General features: G+C 38.1%; 1 protein-coding gene across 2 annotated transcripts in view; it reads right to left on the reverse strand.

Moving 5' to 3' along the window:
* LOC109083817 (adenylate kinase isoenzyme 5) overlaps positions 1-20,611 on the reverse strand; it is a 101,458-nt gene that overhangs the window by 6,484 nt on the left and 74,363 nt on the right. For both annotated transcript variants that reach the window (XM_042770887.1, XM_042770879.1), the window contains exons 9-11: positions 15,146-15,188; positions 13,194-13,238; positions 213-376 (exon numbers count right to left, since the gene is read on the reverse strand). In XM_042770887.1, coding sequence (XP_042626821.1) covers positions 213-376; positions 13,194-13,238; positions 15,146-15,188 — 252 coding nt within the window. The remainder of the gene's footprint in view (positions 1-212; positions 377-13,193; positions 13,239-15,145; positions 15,189-20,611) is intronic.

The raw sequence follows: 20,611 nt of genomic DNA on the forward strand, positions 1-20,611 counted from the left end.
CATGTGGGTTTTTTTTAAAGGAAGACCTTAGATGTCCCAGCACAACTTCCTGTTTCAATTGGAAATGTGTCAATCCAGGAAAGAAAACTGTAAGTGCAAATTAATTTTGTTAATAGTCTGTATTTCTGTGTTTGTTTCATAAGTGTTAAATCCAGGGAAGGTGAAGCTGATCATTGTAATTTTCGGTAAAGGACTTTAACAAGATTGTGCACCTCGGGAAGCTGCTCTCCTCTTTCCAAAAGGTCTCGGAGAAACCGTCCTCTCTCGCTGTAAGACTGCAACTCGCTGCACAGGATGTCCCCAGGACATAGGCGCTTCAAACTGTACCGCTCCTCTATCTTTTCCGATTGCAGAGCCTTCCCCGATCCCGGCCCACCTGGTCAGAATGAGAAAGTTGAGAACAGATCTATAATGAAAAGCTGTAAATAAAATGGATGGGAAAGATTGTTCTAAATAGTGGGGAACAAGGGCCAGATCCTCAGTAATTGACTGTCTTGGGAGATGTGGGATGAATTTTCAGCAGATATCTTATGGTCTGTACCTCAAATGATGCGCTGGCCCACCCCAACCCTGCCATCTGACTGAACTCCCACAGGCTTTCATTAAGATTCTGCACACAGCTTAGGGCAGCCCTTATCTATCCAAACAGTCCACAGGCAGACTTTCCCAGGGTTAACATCTTCTACACAGCCAACAGCTGTTGTCTATAACACTGATGACGAGGATGTGGTAAGCATAATGCTATTGAAAAAATAAAAAAATAAAAATAAATCAAGCATCAAAGCAAACAAAAACAGTGAGTGGAAACATACTTCACTAATTCTAACTAGGGTTGGTAAGAATTTTTATGATTTTAAAGTTGTTATTTTTTGAGATGTTAAATTTAAATTGATCTTTTGAATTTTAAGAGGTAATTGTTGTATGATGATGATATCCTTTAATTTTTTGAACTCAAAACTTTCTCATTAGTCTAAAAACAGCTCATATTGAAACCAGTCTGCCAAAACAACAGGTTGTGGAATGTGCTACTTTATGACATTATAGTGAGGCTAAATCCCGCCTCCACAAAAGAAGATCAACGCCTACTTCTACATCACTGCCTGTTTAGCCCTGCCCACTGATTAGCGCATGAAGTGTAAATAACAAGAGAGTAAAATGCAGGTCTACACAGAAACCAAACGATAAAGATGGCTCTGAAGACAAGACGCTGTGCAGTGCCAAATTGTGGACAAACACAGTTGTTGCATCGCCTTCCTTCTGAACCTAACATTAAGAAAGAGTGAATGAACTTTATTTTGAATGAAGTTCCAGATCGCGTCAGTAAGAACTTGTTTCGTTCACTTAATTTTACTGTGGATATGTTTACAAACAAGGCACAATTCAACACAGGGTTTTCGGAAAGATTGAAAATTAAAGACGGTGTTTTGAGGTTTATGTTGGGTCTGTATTTGATGTGGCAGTAATGGTGTTTTAGTAACTATTTTTATAACGTGGTCCCTATTGCTTTGTCTGTTATTACAGATCGCTTGATTTATGTGTTTTTTAACCTAAATCACAGCAGCGTCCTTCTATGAAGGATGTAGGCTGTCAAACATATACAACTGTTAGCCAATCATAGTAGTGGGCATTTATTTCCGAGTCTGATGAGGGGGGTCAAAACAGGACAGAAGACTATTAGCCTATTACTTCTAAATGATGTTTTTTGATGTACAAATCTTTGATAACATTATGAGTGGACCTCAGAGAACAGTTCAAAATAATAAAAAAGGCAGTTCATGACCCCTTTAAAAGAAGCCTCTTATGCTCACCAAGACTGCATTTATTTGATCATACATACAGTGAAACACTAATATTGTGAAATTTCATCCAAATTTAAAAAAAACAGCAACAACAACAAAAAACTTTTTATTTGAATATATTTTAAAATGTATTTTATTCCTGTGACAGCAAGGCTAAATTTTCGGCATCATTACTTCAGTCTTAAATGTCACATGATCTTTCAGAAACCCTTTTTATATGCTGATTTGGTGATCAAGAAACATTTCTTATGCTTATCAGTGTTGAAAATCGTTGTGATGCTTAATATCTTTGTAGAAAATGTTACTTTTTTTCAGGATTAATAACTTTCTGATGAATAGAATGTTATTTTAAATGAGAACCTTGTGTAACGTTATAAATGTCTTTACTGCCACTTTTGATCAGCTTAATGCATCCTTACCGAATCAAAGTAGTAATTTCTTAAAAAAAAAAAAAAATTGAACAGTATAGTATATAAAGCACAGTTACAGAACAACATTAATAAAACATTGATAATAAAACATGCAGGTCCTGCATCGCCAGCCTCTCAAGGACAACTGTTAAAGTCAAGAGTGTGTTCCTGTTTTGTGTTTAGGACTCTTGTTTTGAAGTACTGCTCCTTGTCTATGTGTTCACTTCCTGTGTCTAGTCCCTTGCTGTGTCCTAATTCGCATACTATCCGTCCTAAATAGTATTCGAAATTAGAATCAGTGTGTCCCAAATCCTAGCATGTTGAAATAAGTATTCCAAAGGTACCCGGATGGTTTACTATTTCCGGTGGAAATTCAAAGTGCAGATCTGTGCACATTTTAAAAGCGAATATTGCCCACAACCCATTATGTGTTGGATGAGGATACGATTAAGACTACAAACACAAACAAAAAGTGTAAAAAAAAAACAACAACAACAACAACAACAAAAAAAAAAACTACAAAAATGGTGGATATGCGAGACAGTAGAGACACAATATCTAATCTGATGAAAATGTATTTATATAATGTTATCTTGGAGTTGCAGGCCAGGCTCCATTACCTCGAAAGGGGTGGAGTCCCGGTGCCTCTACCTTGATCTAGTTCTCTTCCTGGCAGAAGGGGAGGACTACTTCAGGCTGTAGCTCGGGCGGTCTGAGGACCACAGTGGTGGTGATCCCCCGAGGAACTAACCTCCCAGTGACCGTCATTCCTCTAGCGCTCCGCAACCATTTGAGCTCCCTTAGGTAAGTGCTGGGCCCTCTACAAGGAGCGTACCAGCCGTATCCTTTGGGACTCCTCCCAACGATCGGATGTTGATTGCTGCATTGGAGGGTGAGCCGGAGCTCTTTGGAGAGGAAGATTCAGCTGCACTCATTGGAGGGTGAGCAAGGCTTGAATGATGGCTACGCTTTCCCGGGCCACCAAGAGGGTAGGGCTCGAGTGAAGACCTCCACCACATCCCGAGCCCTCGAGGTTGGATGACTGGTTTCTTGGGGTTGCCCGCGCTGGTTCTCAGTGCCCCGCTCCGGTGCCATTCTTCCTGGAGGTGCATGAGGAGCTCACCAGGTTGTGGATGAGGTTGGAGGAACCGGCCTGGTAGTTCCTCCTCCCTCACCACCCTCAGCAGCCAGGGGATAAACGGAAATCCCCCCGGTGGAGTGGTCATTAGCGATGCAGTTGTGTCCTAGTACCGCCTCCACCTGGCGGGGCAAACCATCCCTTCCCTTCCAGATCTGTAGGTACGTGACTGGTCTGACTGGCAGTGTTTATGCGACCTGTGGAGAGGCTGCCTCCGCCCTACACCCCATGGCGTTTCTGCAGGTCCACCAGGCTCTAGCACTGAAGGACCTGCATAAGGGTGGTCACTATCCAGAAGTTCTGAAAGAGCTCTGCATCCATCCCTGCTCCCACACCGCAGCCGCAGACCCAGCTAAGTGCCCCTGTGGAACCGGTTGCAGGGCAGCTGCCGCTCCCATCCAGGCTCCCGGAGGGAGGTAGTGAACACACCACTCCCTCTCCCAGAGGAGGACCAGGTGGAAAATCCCAAAATCTCGACAAAAGAGCAATTTTCTCTATATCTGGGTCTCAAGAGGGCACGGAGAGTTAGCACAGAGAGCTAGCAAAGTCTTGGGATCAGTTGTGCGAGCACAGGGACTTGGTGCTCAGGCACCTCAGCTTGTTGGGGCTTTGGGTCAACTGGGAAAAGAGCAGACTCTCCCCGATGCAGAGGATCTCTTTTCTTGGTATGGAATTGGATTCCGTCAAACAGACAGCATGCCTCACAGAAGAATGTGCTCAGTCAGTGTTGAGCTGTTTGAATTCGTTCACTGAAACAATTTCAGATACTCCTGGGGCATATGGCAGCTGCTGCGGCAGTCACGACACTAGGGCTGTTTCATATAAGACCAATCAGCACTGGTTCCATGGCCAGTCCAGAGGTGGGTGTGGCAGCACGGCATTCAGTGGGTCCAAGTCACACCGGCCTGCCACCAAAACTTTATCCTGTGGTCAGACTTCGCATTTCTTCGGACAGGAGTGCCCCTAGAACAAGTCTTGAGGCATGCTGTGGTACACCCAGATGACTCCACCACTGGCTGTGGTGCCATGTACAATGGGCAAGCAGTCTTGGGGGTGTGGATGGGCCTTCAACTGCAGTTACATATCAATTGCCTAGACTTGTTAGCAGTGCGCCTTGCCTTGAACAGCGACAAAGGATGCTCACAAGGTAGCCAAGTACTGATACGTACGGATAACACAGCGACCATTGCGTACATCAACTGACAAGGTCTGCACTCGTGTCACATGTCACAACTCGCCTGCCACCTCCTCCTTTGGAGTCAGAAGCAGGTCACTTTGTGCCATTCACATTCTGGGTCTGCTCAACCGTGCGGCTGATCAGCTGTCATGAGCGACGCTTCCTGGAGAATGGAAGCTCCATCCCGAGACGGTCTAGCTGATTTGGAGACCTTTTAGAGTCAATCAGGCAGTCAGTTTGCCTCTCCAGAAACCTCTCACTGCCAGCTGTTCTACTCGCTGACCGAGGGAACACTCTGCATGGATGCACTGGCACACAGATGGCCTCAGGGCCTACGCAAATATGCGTTTCCCCCAGTGAGCCTTCTCACACAGACACTGTGCAAAGTCAGGGAGGATGAGGAGCAGGTGCTGATTGTGGTGCAATTTCTCATTGAGAGGACCCCCGAAGATGTCCCATCAGAGTCCTGCTATCCTTCTCGCAGCAAAGGTTGGAGCGAAGGCTGTCTCTCTCCACCCTTAACCCTCTGGAGTCTAAGGGTATTTTTGGGGCCTGGAGAAGTTTTGTCATGCCCTGACATTTGTGCTTTTTTCAGTTTCTTATAAATATCTAAATGGCTAAAGTCTAATCTCACTGTAATCAGCACAAACTGGGCTATAATAATATGTGAGCAGCATGTATGTACATGGTTGTGTTTTTGAGAATAAAAAATGTTATGCGTGGTTAGTGAGAACCTAAAAATGTTAAATCACTTGAATAAGGCAATAAAACACACAGAACATTGGTTCCCAGGACTTTTGAGAACTGGAGCTTGTAGCCTAGAATTTTTTCTTTCTAAATGATGTGAAAATCATCTTGTTTACTCACTTACAGAAAACAATATATTGATTAAAATTTTCTAAGACACTTTTTGTTGGTAAAAGTCATATGCGAGTAGGTGTCAACTATCATGAATATTTGTGTGATTCACACCTGAGAAGACAAAGACCCACATAATGAGCTGCATAATGAGCCTTTCAGTCAGCTGTGTCACTGAGAGGGAAGAATTACAAGAAAGAATGTGAGGACAAAATAAATGTATATAATTTTATGTTTGTAGTTTATTTAGAATATATTTAATTATCCCACAACATAATTTAATATTAACTTGTGAGTGCAGATAAACAGTTTATTAGGAACAATCAAAGCTGACTTTCAAAGCTGAATTTTTTGCATCATTACTCCAGTCACACAATCCTTCAGAAATCCTTTTAACAATCTTATTTTCTACAAAAAAACATTTATTGTTATTATTATTATTATTATTAATGTTGAAAAGAGCTGAGAATATATTTTTTCAGGTTTTTTAGGTGGGATAAATTGAAAGAACAGCATTGTTTGTTACATTTGTTACAGTTACATTTATATTATTTACATCAAGCTTTTGAATGGTATAGTAGTGTATATTGTTATTCAAACTTCACAATACTTCACTTGATTATACATTTAGTCAGGAATTATAGTTTGGAAAAAGTCTTACTAGTAAAATGTTTACACGTTATGTGAAAACTAGTACAAGTATATAAATAAATAAAAAGAGACTTACTCATGTTTATGATCTCTGCTGAATAAAGTGCTTCATTCTTTTTTTTTCTGAGGAAATCCAAATCTCAAATCCTCAACCACATCACATCTTTTTGGGGTGAATTATGTCTTATTCCTCTCATCGTGAAGCAAACAGTAAAATAAAAAAAACTTGAAGAACAGTCTTGCTGCGTTGTCTTCTGTTGTGTGGGCGTATTCAAGCTGCGCGCTTCAGTGAAACATTATAATCTGAATAGCGCGTTCAGCACGGGGGCATGGTCGCATTATAAGATAATGAAGGGAGACATGAAAAACGGACATTGCGTTGTTTTCATATGGATTACTTTATCACAGAATATTTGTTTTCGGCAGCACTTGCTCACTTTAAAAGTAGACATGTCAGGCTTTCTATAGATATCTCTCTCATGTCTCTTCGTTGAGTATTCACTGAGTTACGGTTCATTTTAATGACGCGTTTGTAAATGAAGATCAGCGCAGACAAAGGCTGCAGACAGCACACCTTGTTTGTTATCTTTATTTTATAAGTGCACAAAGTTTTGTTGTTATTATGTCTGTATACAAAAAAAGTAGACCCTTTACAGATTCGATTGATGTATTGCTCTTATCTGTACGATCAAAACTGAAAATGTAATTCAAGTTCTTTTCGGGGTCATCAGGAGAAAATGCCTCATAACGCGTATATGCATTAATCGACTTCAGAGGGTTAATTTAAGTCGCTGCTATTTCCACTAACCACAACCCCGTGGAGGGGAAAATTGGTGGGGAAGCATGACCTGGTCATCAGATTCCTTAGGGGGCGTGAAGGTTAAACCCTCCTTGAACTCCCTCTATACCTTCTTTGGACCTGTCTCTGGTTCTCGAAGCACTACAGCAGGTCCCATTTAAGCCTTTGCAGTCAGTCAAGCTAAAGTTTCTTTCAATAAAGACTCGGCTCCTGGTTGCATTGGCCTCCATCAAGAGGGTAGGGGACCTGCACAACCCCCAACATGTTCGCTAGGTTCTATAGCCTTCGTGTTGAACCAGTATCCTCCTGTGTTCTCACATCAAACGGGTAGAAGCACAAAGAGGCCTTGGTTAAGTGTTGGCTTGCTAAGACCGCTCCAGAGAGTCTGTATTGTAGACCCTGTCGAGCTCCTCCATCCCCTCGGCAGCCAGACGTGGCAGAACATCCGGCGCCAGGCCCTCACTCGATGAATCCCTGAGAACCGGTAGAGGGCTGGGTTCGGAGCTGGATGCAATCATCGCATGCCAATGTGCATTGGCTCGTTTATTTTACACTCAAAGTAGATTGGTCTCTCTGGCGAGATTCCCAATTCGTCGGTCACCGATATGATGTCACCGTTCTCTCCTTCAGGGAATGAGGGTTACAATATGTAACCGAGACATTACACAGTGTATTTAAAATCCCAATGTTTTCCCCTGTTTTTGGTCAGAGGCCCGTTTCAGAAAGGAGGTTAAGTGAAAACTCTGAGTATGTTAACCCTGAAATGAGGGAAACTCTGGGTTTTCCATTTCAGAATGGAATGTTTGTCAAACCCAAGAAAGCAGGGTAAGTCAAGCCCATTTCTGAAAGGGAGGTAACTTTTACTCAGAGTCAGTTACCATGGTGACTTACTCTGTGAACGTAACATGGTTGGGAGCAGGTTTTCTTTGTTAAACCCAGAGTTTCTTTCAGTCTCCTCCACCTTTTTAAAGCATAAGCAATGTTTAAATACCTCATTCATTCATTCCTGCTGCAAAAAAATGCATTTCTTAGTGTATATTTTGGAATCTAAATTACAGCGGGGAAAACATTTATTAGAATTTTGTAAGTATGCCCATGGATAGAGACAGAATACCAAAACAAAAAAATCCAGAAAAAAAACATTAAATAAAGGTTAGAGATTGATTTGCATTTCAGTTAGTAAAATAAGTATTTGATCCCCTACCAACCAGCTAGAATTCTGGCTCCCACAGACTGGTTATGTGCCCATGTGGAACACAGATTAGTCCTGCCACTATAAGAAGTTACTCCTAATGTCAGCTCGTTAGGTGTATAAAAGACACCTGTCCACACAATCTGTATCTTCCATTCCAACCTCTCCCACCACCATGGGCAAGACCAAAGAGCTGTAAAAGGATGTCAGAGACAAGATTGTAGATCTGCACAATGCTGGAATGGGCTATAAGACCATCAGCAAGAAACTTAGTGAGAAGGAGACAACTGTTGGTGCGATTATTTGGAAATGGAAGGAATACAAAATAACCATCAATCACATCGGTCTGGAGCTCTGTGCAAGATCTCCCCTCATGGGGTAAGGATGATCATGAGAAAGGTGAGGGATCAGCCCAAAACTACACAGAAGGAGCTTGTTAATTATCTTAAAGGGGTCATATGATGTGATTTCAAATTTTCCTTTCTCTTTGGAGTGTTAAAAGCTCTTAGTGAATAAAGAAGGTCTGTAAAGTTGCAAATCTGTAAAGTCTCAAATCCAAAGAGATATTCTTTATAAAAGTTAAGACTCGTCCACGCCCCCTGAAACGGCTCATTCTAACACGCCCTCACATCTCAACATCAGTAAGTATGAAGATTTGCAACACCGCCCAGATGTTCACGCAAAGAAAGAAGGCGTATCTTTTATTCTCGTTGTAGTATTGTTGTTGCCGCCGCCGCCATGTCGTATAGACGCTGTGTGTTTCACTGTGAAAGCGAAACTACTTTGTTTGGCCTTCCAAAAGAGGACGATATCTGCTTCGTCAAGCCTGGGGCTGATCTGTGCTGGTTGCTGAGGAAATACATCAACTTTGCACTGTGGCTCGCCGAATCGGCTTTCACCGTGGATGAAGGGGAGTCCAGCCCGGGTCATCACATGTGGTTGCCGCAAGCACAAGGTACGCTCCTTTATAGAATCAGCCACCCGCCTCTGCTCAGGTTGCCGCAAGCACAAGGTACGGATGCCACGGCTCACTCTAGACCTCCGGCCTCCGCTGACTCAAGGCCACGGTGTGTGATGCTGTTTCGTTGAGAAAGCGAAACTACTTCGTTTGGCCTTCCAAAAGAAGACACGACTGGAAATCATGTTTATATCATGTTTATAATGGGTTTTATGTTCATGTCTCATCACTCCGGCCGGAAAAGGCATCACTATATGTTAAGAGGCGTAACATTTCTGTCAAACGCGTGAGGCATACGGCCAGTCACAACACGCTGGATAGCTGGCCAATCACAGCACACCTCGCTTTTCAGAGCGATGAGCCTTGTAAAAATCAACACGTTTCAGAAGGGGCATAGAGTGGAAACAATAATGTACAGTATGTGGAAAATAATGTGTTTTTTTTCATTACACCAAATACACAAAATAATGTTCTTTTTAGCAGCATCATATGACCCCTTTAAGGCAGCTGGGACCACAGTCACCAAGCAAAACACTGGTAACACACTAGGCCGCATTGGACTGAAATCCTTGAGTGCCCGCAAGGTCACCCGCTCAAGAAGACACAAGTACAGGCCTGTTTAAAGTTTGCCAGTGAACATCTAAATGATTCAGAGAGAGCTTGGAAGAATGTGCTGTGGTTAGATGAGACCAAAATTGAGCTCTTTGGCATTACCTTGACTCGCCGTATTTGGAGGGAGAGAAATTCTGACTATGACGCCAAGAACACTATCCCTACAGTCAAGCACATAGGTGGAAACATTATGCTTTGGGGCTGTTTTTCTGCTAAGGGTACAGGATGAATTCACTGCATTGAGGGGCAAATGGATGGGGCCATGTACTGTAAAATCTTGGACAAGAACCTCCTTCGCTCAGCCAGAGAAGATGGGTCATGGATAAGTCTTCAAGGACTACAATGTCCCAAAACAGAGTGGCTCAAGAAGAAGCACATTAAGATCATGGAGGGGCCTAGCCAGTCTCCAGACCTCAATCCTATAGAAAATCTGTGGAGGGAGTTGAAACTTCGAGTTGTCAAATAACAGCCAAGAAACCTTAAGGATTTAGAGAGGATCTAAAAAGAGTAGTGGCCCAAAATCCTTCCTGAGATGTGTGCAAACCTAGTGACCAACTAGTTGTACCTCTGTGCTTGCCAGCAAGGGTTTCTACACCAAGAACTAAGTCATGTTTTGATTGGGGATCAAATACTTATTTCACTCACTAAAATGCAAACGAATTTCTAACCTTTATATAATGTGTGTTTTTTTCTGTATTTTTTTGGTTTGTATTCTGTCTCTATATGTTAAAATAAACCTACCATAAAATAGCAGACCCTTAATTTCTTCGTAAGTGGGCAAACTTACAAAATCAGCAGGGGATCAAATAAATATTTTCCCCATATGTATTTTACTTAAAACAAGAAAAATAATATTAATGCAAATGTAAACAAGATTATTTTTCTTACCCCACTGGCAGATAATTTGCAAAATGATAAAAATACACTTAAAAGACTAAATACCTTATGTCATTTTTCTTATGTAGAAAATGCATCTTTATTTAAGAATCTTTAGATATGCTGACTGGAAACAAGAAGACAAAAATACTAAGCAAGAAAAGCATTTTTTTTTCCAGTGATGGTACATTCATTCAGTGCACATATTTTCATTATGCAGACACTCTGAAAGTGACATAAACAGCATGTCCTTTTATACAGAATCCTGTAGATGAGAAGGCTACATTAATTCGTAGGGAGTTACATTTAGATCGAGAGAGGATTATTTTGATTTATTTATTTGAAGTATTTATTTATTTATTTATTTTTTTGCCATATCCACATGCATATTTATTTGAGCGGTACCATTTTTAAATGATCATTTTCTATGTAACATCAGGGATGCAGAGCACATTAGTAAGGTCGTTGTATGCAGAGCAGCAAGAAAAGTGTGTTTCGCACTTTCTTATAATATTTGTGTAGTTTCCTAAGCACAAACCCATCAAAAATGAAGTTGATTACTGTATGGAATGGAAGAATAACAGATGGAAGGGAAGTTCGAGATATATGACAGTCTGTAACCACCACCACAGCTGTTAAATTTATTTGGTCATCTTTATTTCCTACAAATACAAAAGCAACAGTTATTATTTTTTCCTGTTGGATTTTAATATTCCTCCAATACTTAGTATTGTGGCCATCTCCTCTTTAGCTGTTCTTCATTATTTTTGCAAGCCTTTTTGCTGTTGGCTGAGTAGCAGTCAAATATTAATTTTATTACTCTAATTAGGAAATGCAACAGTGTGGATAAGAGAACATTTAATTATGTGAAAAGAGCATTAGACTATGTGGAAAAAGCTGCTACTCACTGAAATATACACCGAATTATATTTATTTAATATGTCAAATGTTTGCAAAGTCATGTAGCCTACACTCATGAACCAGTTATGCTTAAAGCTTTACCTTGATTGAATTATGTTTTTATACTTCTTGTTTAGCTGCTTTTTTATTTTTTATTTTGCCTGTATGATACCATGAAAAGTAATATTACTTAAATAATTTACCATTCTGCCAATTTTTACATTTGATATTATAACAGTGATTAAGAACTCAGTGTTTCCCATCTCACTGTAAGTCAACTCAGAGTTCAAGTTTCAACTCAGAGTTGGTTGAGCCTCCTTACTGAAACAGGCCCCTGTATGTTTTGTGTGTGCATGTTAATTTTGGTTCTGTTTTTCCCTATTCTGTTAATCTCATTTTGCTTGGGTTTCCTTCAAATAAAATGTTTATTGAAACTGGATATTGAAACCTGCATTTTGCTCTTTCTAAAACAGCCACCGTTATAAGAGTGTAATGGCAACAGTTGCTGATTTACACAGTATCTGTGGACTGTCCTCGGCACACAAATACAGCATAACCAAACAGCACTAGACACAGGAGGTAGAGTAAAAATGATGGCGCACAAATTGTAATTATTTTTTAATTATCTTGTTAAACAGTCTATATTAAACCAAAGAAATTAACATATTGTTTTGATCCAGTTGTAGATATCTTCCAAGTGGGCAATTAATGTTGAAAAGACATGAAAATTGATGTCAAAAAACAGGTCAAATATGCAAATCAAGCTGAAGCCAAAAACTTGACAAACATATTGGCCTACTTACACATTAAACAAATTTCAGTGTGGGATTAACTTCCTATTTTCAACAATTACCACTGGAAGAAACTGAAATCCAAACTGAGTTTAATATGATGTTACAGCAAGTCTTGACTAATATTTGATGTCAAACTGATATCAAGATTAAATGGATGGGTTATATGATATTTGCCCACAATAATAAAACAATCTTTTTAGCATCTCTAAAGCTGTTTCTTCTAAACTGCACTGAGATACAATGGAGAACAAATAGAGATATTTGTTCAGGTGTTTCTCTTCTCAGATTTTTCTCCTGATAAAATGAATTTTGAATCACTACGGATCACAATGCATTATCTAGCAATCCTACCCAGTTTCTGTTTGTTTCTCAATCCTTTACATGTGAGCACTTCAAACAGGCTTGGATTTATCCCATTCTCCACGCCCCTCCATTGTGGACACATTGTTTTATACACCTGTGAGCTCAAAAACCAGAAAATTGTGCTTTTACCCTGTCAAGCTACTCTGAATCTCTCTATTCTAGACGTCTGGGTAAAAAAAGAAAGAAATGCTTTTAAAGGCGCCCTGAGTCTGGCTATTAAGTCTAATCTAATTCTTTTTCTGGACAGGTACTACAGTGCAGATACAGTGTTGATAAAGCTTTCAATAAGTTTTTAACGTGTCAGTTAGGGTGGTCAAGTGCATTCGAGAGTGTAATTCACTCAAGCTATCAATCTCAGATCTGTCCATCATATCCAAACCAAAATTACAAGCCTATCTACTGTTTCAAACTGCTTGCATGACAGAGGACAGGCGCACAAACTGTTTCCACCAGGTTCCTTTCAAAGGACCCCCTAATTGATTTCTTCACGTCTCTTTTTACCAAAGAGAGATGTAAAGCTTGGCTTTTAGTTCAGTTCACTGACCTGTTCTTCTGGGAGAAATGTAGGCACAATAAAACATTGCTTTGAGTGTTTGTCTATAATGAAAACAATGTGCAATGAAATTATTGTATAATGTGATAATGCAGTATTGTCAGCTAACATACCAATCACAAAGATGACCTTTGATTTCTTGGTCTCCACAGGAAAACCTGGTGGCATATTGAAAAAGAAATTACAATCAGATAATCAACTTTACCATGTCAAAATATAGCTTTGTAATGACATGCGGTACAGTTAATGGTGGAAATTAATGACAAAACTGGGAAAAAAAATAAATAATGAAATATAGGGATACCAATAACAAATGCATTATAGTAAAATACAATCATTGTTCTTTTTTTTTATCAGTGCCAAGAGAAATTATCATGACAGTCAGTGGTTATGCATAAGAATGGTTATACCCAGTTTTGATTTTTTAAAAAAAAAGTCATTAAGTTTATGGTCTTGACAGGAGGATTTGGTGTAATTTGGTGCCATTAAAGTCAGAATTTCTTAGAAATTGCTAAAAAAAAAAATTGTGCAAACGAAACTATATTTTGAAATTTGAAAGTTTTTTTGTGGCAAATTCAAACTTTGTGCCACATTTTTCAGCCCGAATTGTGCCACCTAAACGTTGAGACCTGAATTTACAACTCAAATTCCACAACTCAACATTAAGATTGAATTTCAAAGGTGATTTCACACAAAATAGTTACTGATATGCAATGTTCTCTCTAATTTTCTTTCTTGTTGAGTAAAAATGGTCTCTGTTGTGCAGACGTTTCAGCCACCTGAGCAGAAACATTCTTTATACCAGACCTGTACTCCACACAAGTGTGTAACTTTTAACTTTAACGGACTATTTATATTTGATTTGACCCTTGATGCAACTAAAAGATTCACTTTTGAGGTTACTTGAGAATTTTTTTTACAGTCCTGAGTTACTTAAAAAATTATATTAAATTTAAAAAAAAAAATCTCACGTAGAACAGCTCAGTTCTTTATAATATAATATATAATATAATATAATATAATAATATAATATAATATAATATAATATAATATAATATAATATAATATAATATAATATAATATGAAACAAGGAAGCAATTATTGTTCATGAATTCCCTTTTTAAGGTAAATTATTTATTATAATTTAATATAATATAATATAATATAATATAATATAATATAATATAATATAATATATAAAAAACAAATATTTTCAATACATATTTTCAAAAAACGTGAATTCTTTTACAGTTATCTAAACATCCCCATGCAGTAGAGTTTGCACACTACTACACCTGTGTGTAATTATAAATGTCTCTGCATTTTGTTACTGTTCTGTGCCCATCATTTGCTAGTTCCACCACTTAATCAAGCCACTCTGCTTTAAAGCATGATGTTTTATTTCAGGTCATTATATTTGCGTTGGCTGTTGAGCTATTTCGTCTGCAACCATTAATGTATTCGATTTCTACAGCGACTCATTTGGCGCACATCATTCTCTTTCTATGAAACCTTTGATTTGTATTGTGACTATAATGGCAGTTTTTTCACATTTTCTATGATTCAGTATTATGGTTTTCTAAATTGTTTTTTGCGTTTGTCCTGTGTCCGGACACCCCACCCCAAGACCACGAATTTAAGTCTGGTGAGACTATTTATATATTCTTAATTGTGTATTTCCCAAATTTTCAGAACTGCATCAACAAGCATATACACTTTTAAAAATAAAGGTGCTTCACGATGCCATAGAAGAACATTTTTGTCTAAATGGTTCCATAAAGAACCTTTAACATCTGAAGAACCTTTCTGTTTCACTAAAGGTTCTTTGTGGTGAAATAAGGTTCTTCAGATTATGAAAAGGTAAGAAAGAGATGGTTCTTTAAAGAACCTTTGACTGAATGGTTCTTTGTGGAACCAAAAATGGTTCTTCCATGGCATCGCATGAGGAACCTTTTGAAGCACCTTTTTTTAAGAGTGTATTTGTTCTTCTATCAACAGTATAACAATGAATAAACCCACACACAAATACACTACACAAAGATCAGTTGAGAGATACTGCACTCACTTTCTCCAGTCGCCTCTGCATTTCCAGCCACCTCTTCATCAGTCTGCCAGAGAGAATAAGACACATAAGAAAATGAATTAAATTACTTTTAAAGAACTCACAGATCTGTACAAGAACAGAAGACAATGATTTTATGATCAAATTCCATCCAAAGATCCCCTGAATAACATGACATCTAAACCTACACCGGAACTGCACATCTGACCCTTAATGAGTTTTCACATATTATCTGACCCGAGACTGCTTATTTTTAATTGAAATATTCAATAAAGCTAGAATTTATTATTCAGAAGTGGTTAAATCCGCAAAACATCTCTGTATGTATGCTTTGATTTTCTATAATCTCGAAACAAATGTTTGTCGTGTCTCCAATACTTTTTGCAACCTCTGATCTGAATAAGATGTCCAGCAGAAAAATAGATCTACATCATTAAAGATCTGGCAGTATATTTAACCAGGACATGGGGTACTTCTTATTCCTGTGGATCCCTTGAAGCCTATACTGTGTATGCCAAAAAGCATTTTTTATTTAGTTCCATCTGATCATAGAAGCCAGTCCCATTTGAAATTCCAGTATGAATTTTTTATACTTTTTTTTACTTTTTGTTTATTTTTTTAGGTCTTCTGATCATTAAGACTGAACTAATTTCTTCAGTTCTCCAGCTGTGATCCCTGGAGAGTCTTTGGCCACTCAAACTATAAGGCAGATTTCTAACATCTCCAGGTGACTGTAACATCTCAATTATTGCCCTTATGGTGAAAATGGGAATTTTAATACTTTGCTATTTTCTATTTTGTGAAGCTCAACAATCTTTTATTGCACATCAGAACTACATTCTTTAATTTTACTCATTGTGATGGATGATTAAAGAAATTTTGTTACACAAAGCAATGCTGATAAAAAGCCATATCGCACTGAGTGTCTTAAAAAAAACCTTTTGTGTGTGGAACTACATTCTTTTGCCACATGTTGAAATCTTCCTTCCACCTTCTATCACCCTGTTTTTAGAATTTTAAATTATTGTTTTCAAATTGTGTCATTTTTAAAATGAAGCACCTCCCCAACCAATGTCTCATTACTGCAATACAATGCATTATTTTATTAAATTCAGCACAGAGCAAACAAATACTACAATGCTGCATACTTATGACTGTGCATAATGAATGTACATAATTTAAATACAATATTATAATGTTTTCCTGAATTTTAGTAAAGAGTTAATTTTGAGTAAGTTGCTGAGAATTGAAGGACCATTAAAAACATTTGATTATTGTGAGAGCAATGTCACCATGCAAACTTTGTGCGGGCTTCGTGCTTTTGATTCAAAATTAAAAAATATTACAAATGTATTTTTTTTTTTTAGACATTAAGTTGAAAATATGACACTTCTTGACAGTCATTTTATGAGTTTCACTGCGCTAATTAAAACAAAAGCTGTGAGGTTTAAACATAAACACTGCAGAAAACTGGGAACTTGACAGTTTGTGTCGTGATTACTGTGATTAAAAGAATTCTGGACTGTTCAACAGAAAAACCTTAGGCAGTAACTTGCCACTTTTTTAGCATTAGAGAAGATGAGATGAAAGAGTGTGTGTGTGTGTGGGAGGAGTGCAGGGTGCCACTGATGAGCGTGTTTGTGATGTGGGCAGGCCAGCCGGTCCAATGACTCACTGGCAGAAAGAGAGAGAGAAACGATACACAGACCCACAATCCTGCAAACAAGCTCTAACTTGGACCTCTCAGGCCACAAAGCCTAGCCATTGACACTGAGTAAATGACAATCCCAATATCACCATTAGTGCTTGATCACTATAGTTTTTTTTAATGATTGTTACTTTTTTATATTTAAATACGGCCTACATGCAAATCACACCTTTACAGGAACCATAATAAACAAAATCCTGATATATCACCAATGCAAGCATGATTTATTTACTTATTTTACCTTGTTGCGGCATATAAAGCCATATTTTGACTGCTGTTTACCATTTACCTTTTCAACCGCTACACTGGCACATGATGAAGCTGATTGCCTGGAAGGCTATTTCTACTTTAAATGCTTCTTCACGTGAGTATTGCCAGCTTATTTCCATATTCTACAGAATATAATACTGTATACTATGGTAAAAATGGGATTACTATGATATATAAAAATATATGGCACTACTATGGTAAAAAAGATAAAAATAGATATTAAATTTACATTTAGCAGACCCTTTAACCACTTAACCAAAGTGAATTAGAAAAGAGGATCAAAGAGTCAATATTTGTATTCATAATTATTTTGCAGTGAAGACCTTGGAGTAACATTTCTTCCATCACATGTTTTTGCACTTACTCTATTACTTTTCTCTCTCTCTGACCATGGAGGATGTTTTCTCATACATATCAGTCTGCCTCTCATTCATTAGCTGTGCAGACTGAACAGCAGTGAAGGTCGCCTGATGCGCTGTGGATGTTTGCCTTGTTTTTATGTGTGGAGGAGCCGTGGGCGCTGCAGGAAGTGCTGTATGCATGATTTCAGCAGACACCCCTGTCTCATAACACAGCACAAGCTGCTGGATGAGAAGCTTGTCCTCTTGTGCTGCATATCATCTACACTGCCTTCTGTAACTGCTTTCAAAAATATACAATAGTTTTAAATGAGCAAAAATAAACTCATATAAAAACTACAGTTAGGGGACTATGGTGATGTGATGGTAACAGATACCACATGCCTAACATATAGTATGCTAAAAAATTAATACTGTATTAACATACTTTGTAATATAATACCATATACTATAGCTTTTTCATACTCAAATGCACTTCAAAAACATGGTTAAAACATAATACAAGTCCAAAAACATGGAACTTACATGCTACATGGCCAAAGACATGGTTCCAACATGCTACATATCCAAAAAAGCATTACAGAATGACAATAAAATTAGCCTGCACATTACAGTGCAAACATCCATAACACAAACCTCTACCATTATTATGTAAATACGTGTAACCAATGATATAACAGATGGGAGAAGATTAAAGGAAATTCCGGTGGCTCTTGGGGCTTTTGCTGACATAGTTTCCCTTCTTTGAGGGCAGAATCACTTCAGATTAATACTAAGTTGTTCTGACTGATTACTCTTATCTTATGATGAAACATTTCTATCCTGATGAAAGTGCCTTTGTGAAAAAGAAGTGCTTGTATTTAATATGCATCTTATAATGTACTTTAAAGGTTAAAAGTAATTTAAAAAACTACTTTTTAATGAAATAAATGGTCACTTAAGTGTACTTAGAGTACACTTTCATGTTTTTAATACACTTAAATGTGCACATTGCAGTGATGTCAGATTTAAAGTATGTGTAATTACAAATATATTTAAATACATGACATATCTGTCAGTACATTCTGAACTTTAACCTTATTTGAAACGCAACAGGATTGTGAAATTACATGTAAAGATTAATTTGAGTGCTACAGTGTTGGGGTAACGCATTACAAGGAGCTCAAGTTACATATTCAGATGACTTTTTTTGTGTTGGTTTGTAGAGTTACAAGTAACTTTTGTTTTTTATTTGGATTATTTTTTTTTATTTTATTTGCTTTATTTTTCCATTTATTCACTGACACTTCTCCTGTCCCCGAGAAATTCGGAGTTAGGTAGAGGCACTTCCTTCAGCCTGAGGCTTATTAATTTCACTTTTGGTGTGAAAGGACCTTTACAGTCACCAAAAATAACTTTTTTTATTTATTTATTATTATTATTATTTTATTAAAAACAAATTAACAAGACCAGCCCAGGTGACAAAAAATAATGCAAAAGTAACATGATGCATCACTTTCCACAATAAGTAACCAAGTAATGCAGTTTTGTATGGAGTAACACAATACTGCAGTCCACCTCAATTATCAAAACCATCCCAGCAGAGTTCCAGAGACTATATAGAAATAATTGGCACATGGTGACCCAAGAACTCAATTGGCAAGACATTTTATTTTCCTTTAATTTGTCTGTATGTCAGTAAAATGTCATGGGTTGCTAAAAATATGAAGGTATATAAAAAAATGAGGTCATAAATATTTTGCCTTGTACTTAAGCTTTTCTGCAGTGTAGATGGACGTCTTATTCAGAGTAGTTGGCAAACACAGTACAGAACCAAGCCAGCATGGCATGAGCCAAGATCCTGCTGAACACATCGCACACTGAGCTGAGGACTGCTTTGAGATCTGTTCTCATCTACAGAAGTGTTTTTCCCTGTGTGATGCTGACGTCACGGAGAGTTCGCTGTCAGCAGCACCACTGATGGACACAGATGAAAGGGTCACGGTGGGAATGTGGGTTGATCCACATCCATAAACACTCCTCACACCATCCTCCACAAAGGAGCCTTAACAACTGTTTTTGTCTCAGACAGACATGATTTTAACCAAATATAATAGAAAAAGCATGACAGCATCTCCATGGAAATGCACAGTGAAGCAACAGATTCAGGGATTTAGTTTGACAGGCATGTTGCAACAGGGAGGGTCTAATTGGTTGGCTGCTTTCATGTAACCCTGCTGTATCTGTTGGAAGATAGTGAGGACCCTCTGAATAGAAGATAACACATGTCTCTGTGTTTTGTGTGTGTGTGTGTGTGTGTGTGTGTGTGTGTGTGTGTGTGTGTGTGTGTGTGTGTGTGTGTGGTTGGAGATGAGGATGAGGTGAAAGGAAAAAGCAAGTGAAGAGAACAAGACGCTCCCAAAAATAGAGCAAAAGCAATCCAAACAATCCATGGCAGGAGCACTGATGGTTCCTTACTGTGCATGAATCTATAAAGCTGAATGTAGAGTTATGATCTTCTGTATCTATTGAGAATGTAACAAACTAATGATCAGCATGTACAAAATAGCAATGATAACAGATCCAAACTGTAAAATTTAGTTCACCCAAAATATTTAGTTTGTGTGTTTAAAATGTATGAAGGACCATGAGAAGAGCTTTTCACATATCAAAGGACAGGCTTGAAATTAAATATGTGGTGATTATACAATACATGCTTGAGATAAGTGAAAAAAGAAATTTCTTGGCTTTTTTATATAGAACACATTATTTATATTTAGAACACACACACAAAAGACATTTTTAAAAGAACTGGTAACAAATATTTTTGACTTTAATTGTATTGGCGGTAAAAAACACTGAGGCATTTTTCTTTAAATATTCTTTTCATGTTCCATAAAAGAAACAAAGTCATGCAGGTTTGGAACATCATGAGGCTAAATAATGTAGTAAATGATGAAAGAATTTTCATTTTGGGGTGAATTATCCATTTAAGAGTTTATTTTCTACAAGGTAAAAAATGAAGCCAAAATCTATATTTCCAAAACCACCCATGGGGTATATTTTATATAGGTTTATATAGGTATATATTTTATAAGTTTGCTGTTAAACTTGACATGTATATATGCGTTGTAGGTGCGATACACTGATTTT

The sequence above is a fragment of the Cyprinus carpio genome, chromosome A2, assembly GCF_018340385.1.
Source record: "Cyprinus carpio isolate SPL01 chromosome A2, ASM1834038v1, whole genome shotgun sequence".
Lineage (NCBI taxonomy): Eukaryota > Metazoa > Chordata > Actinopteri > Cypriniformes > Cyprinidae > Cyprinus > Cyprinus carpio.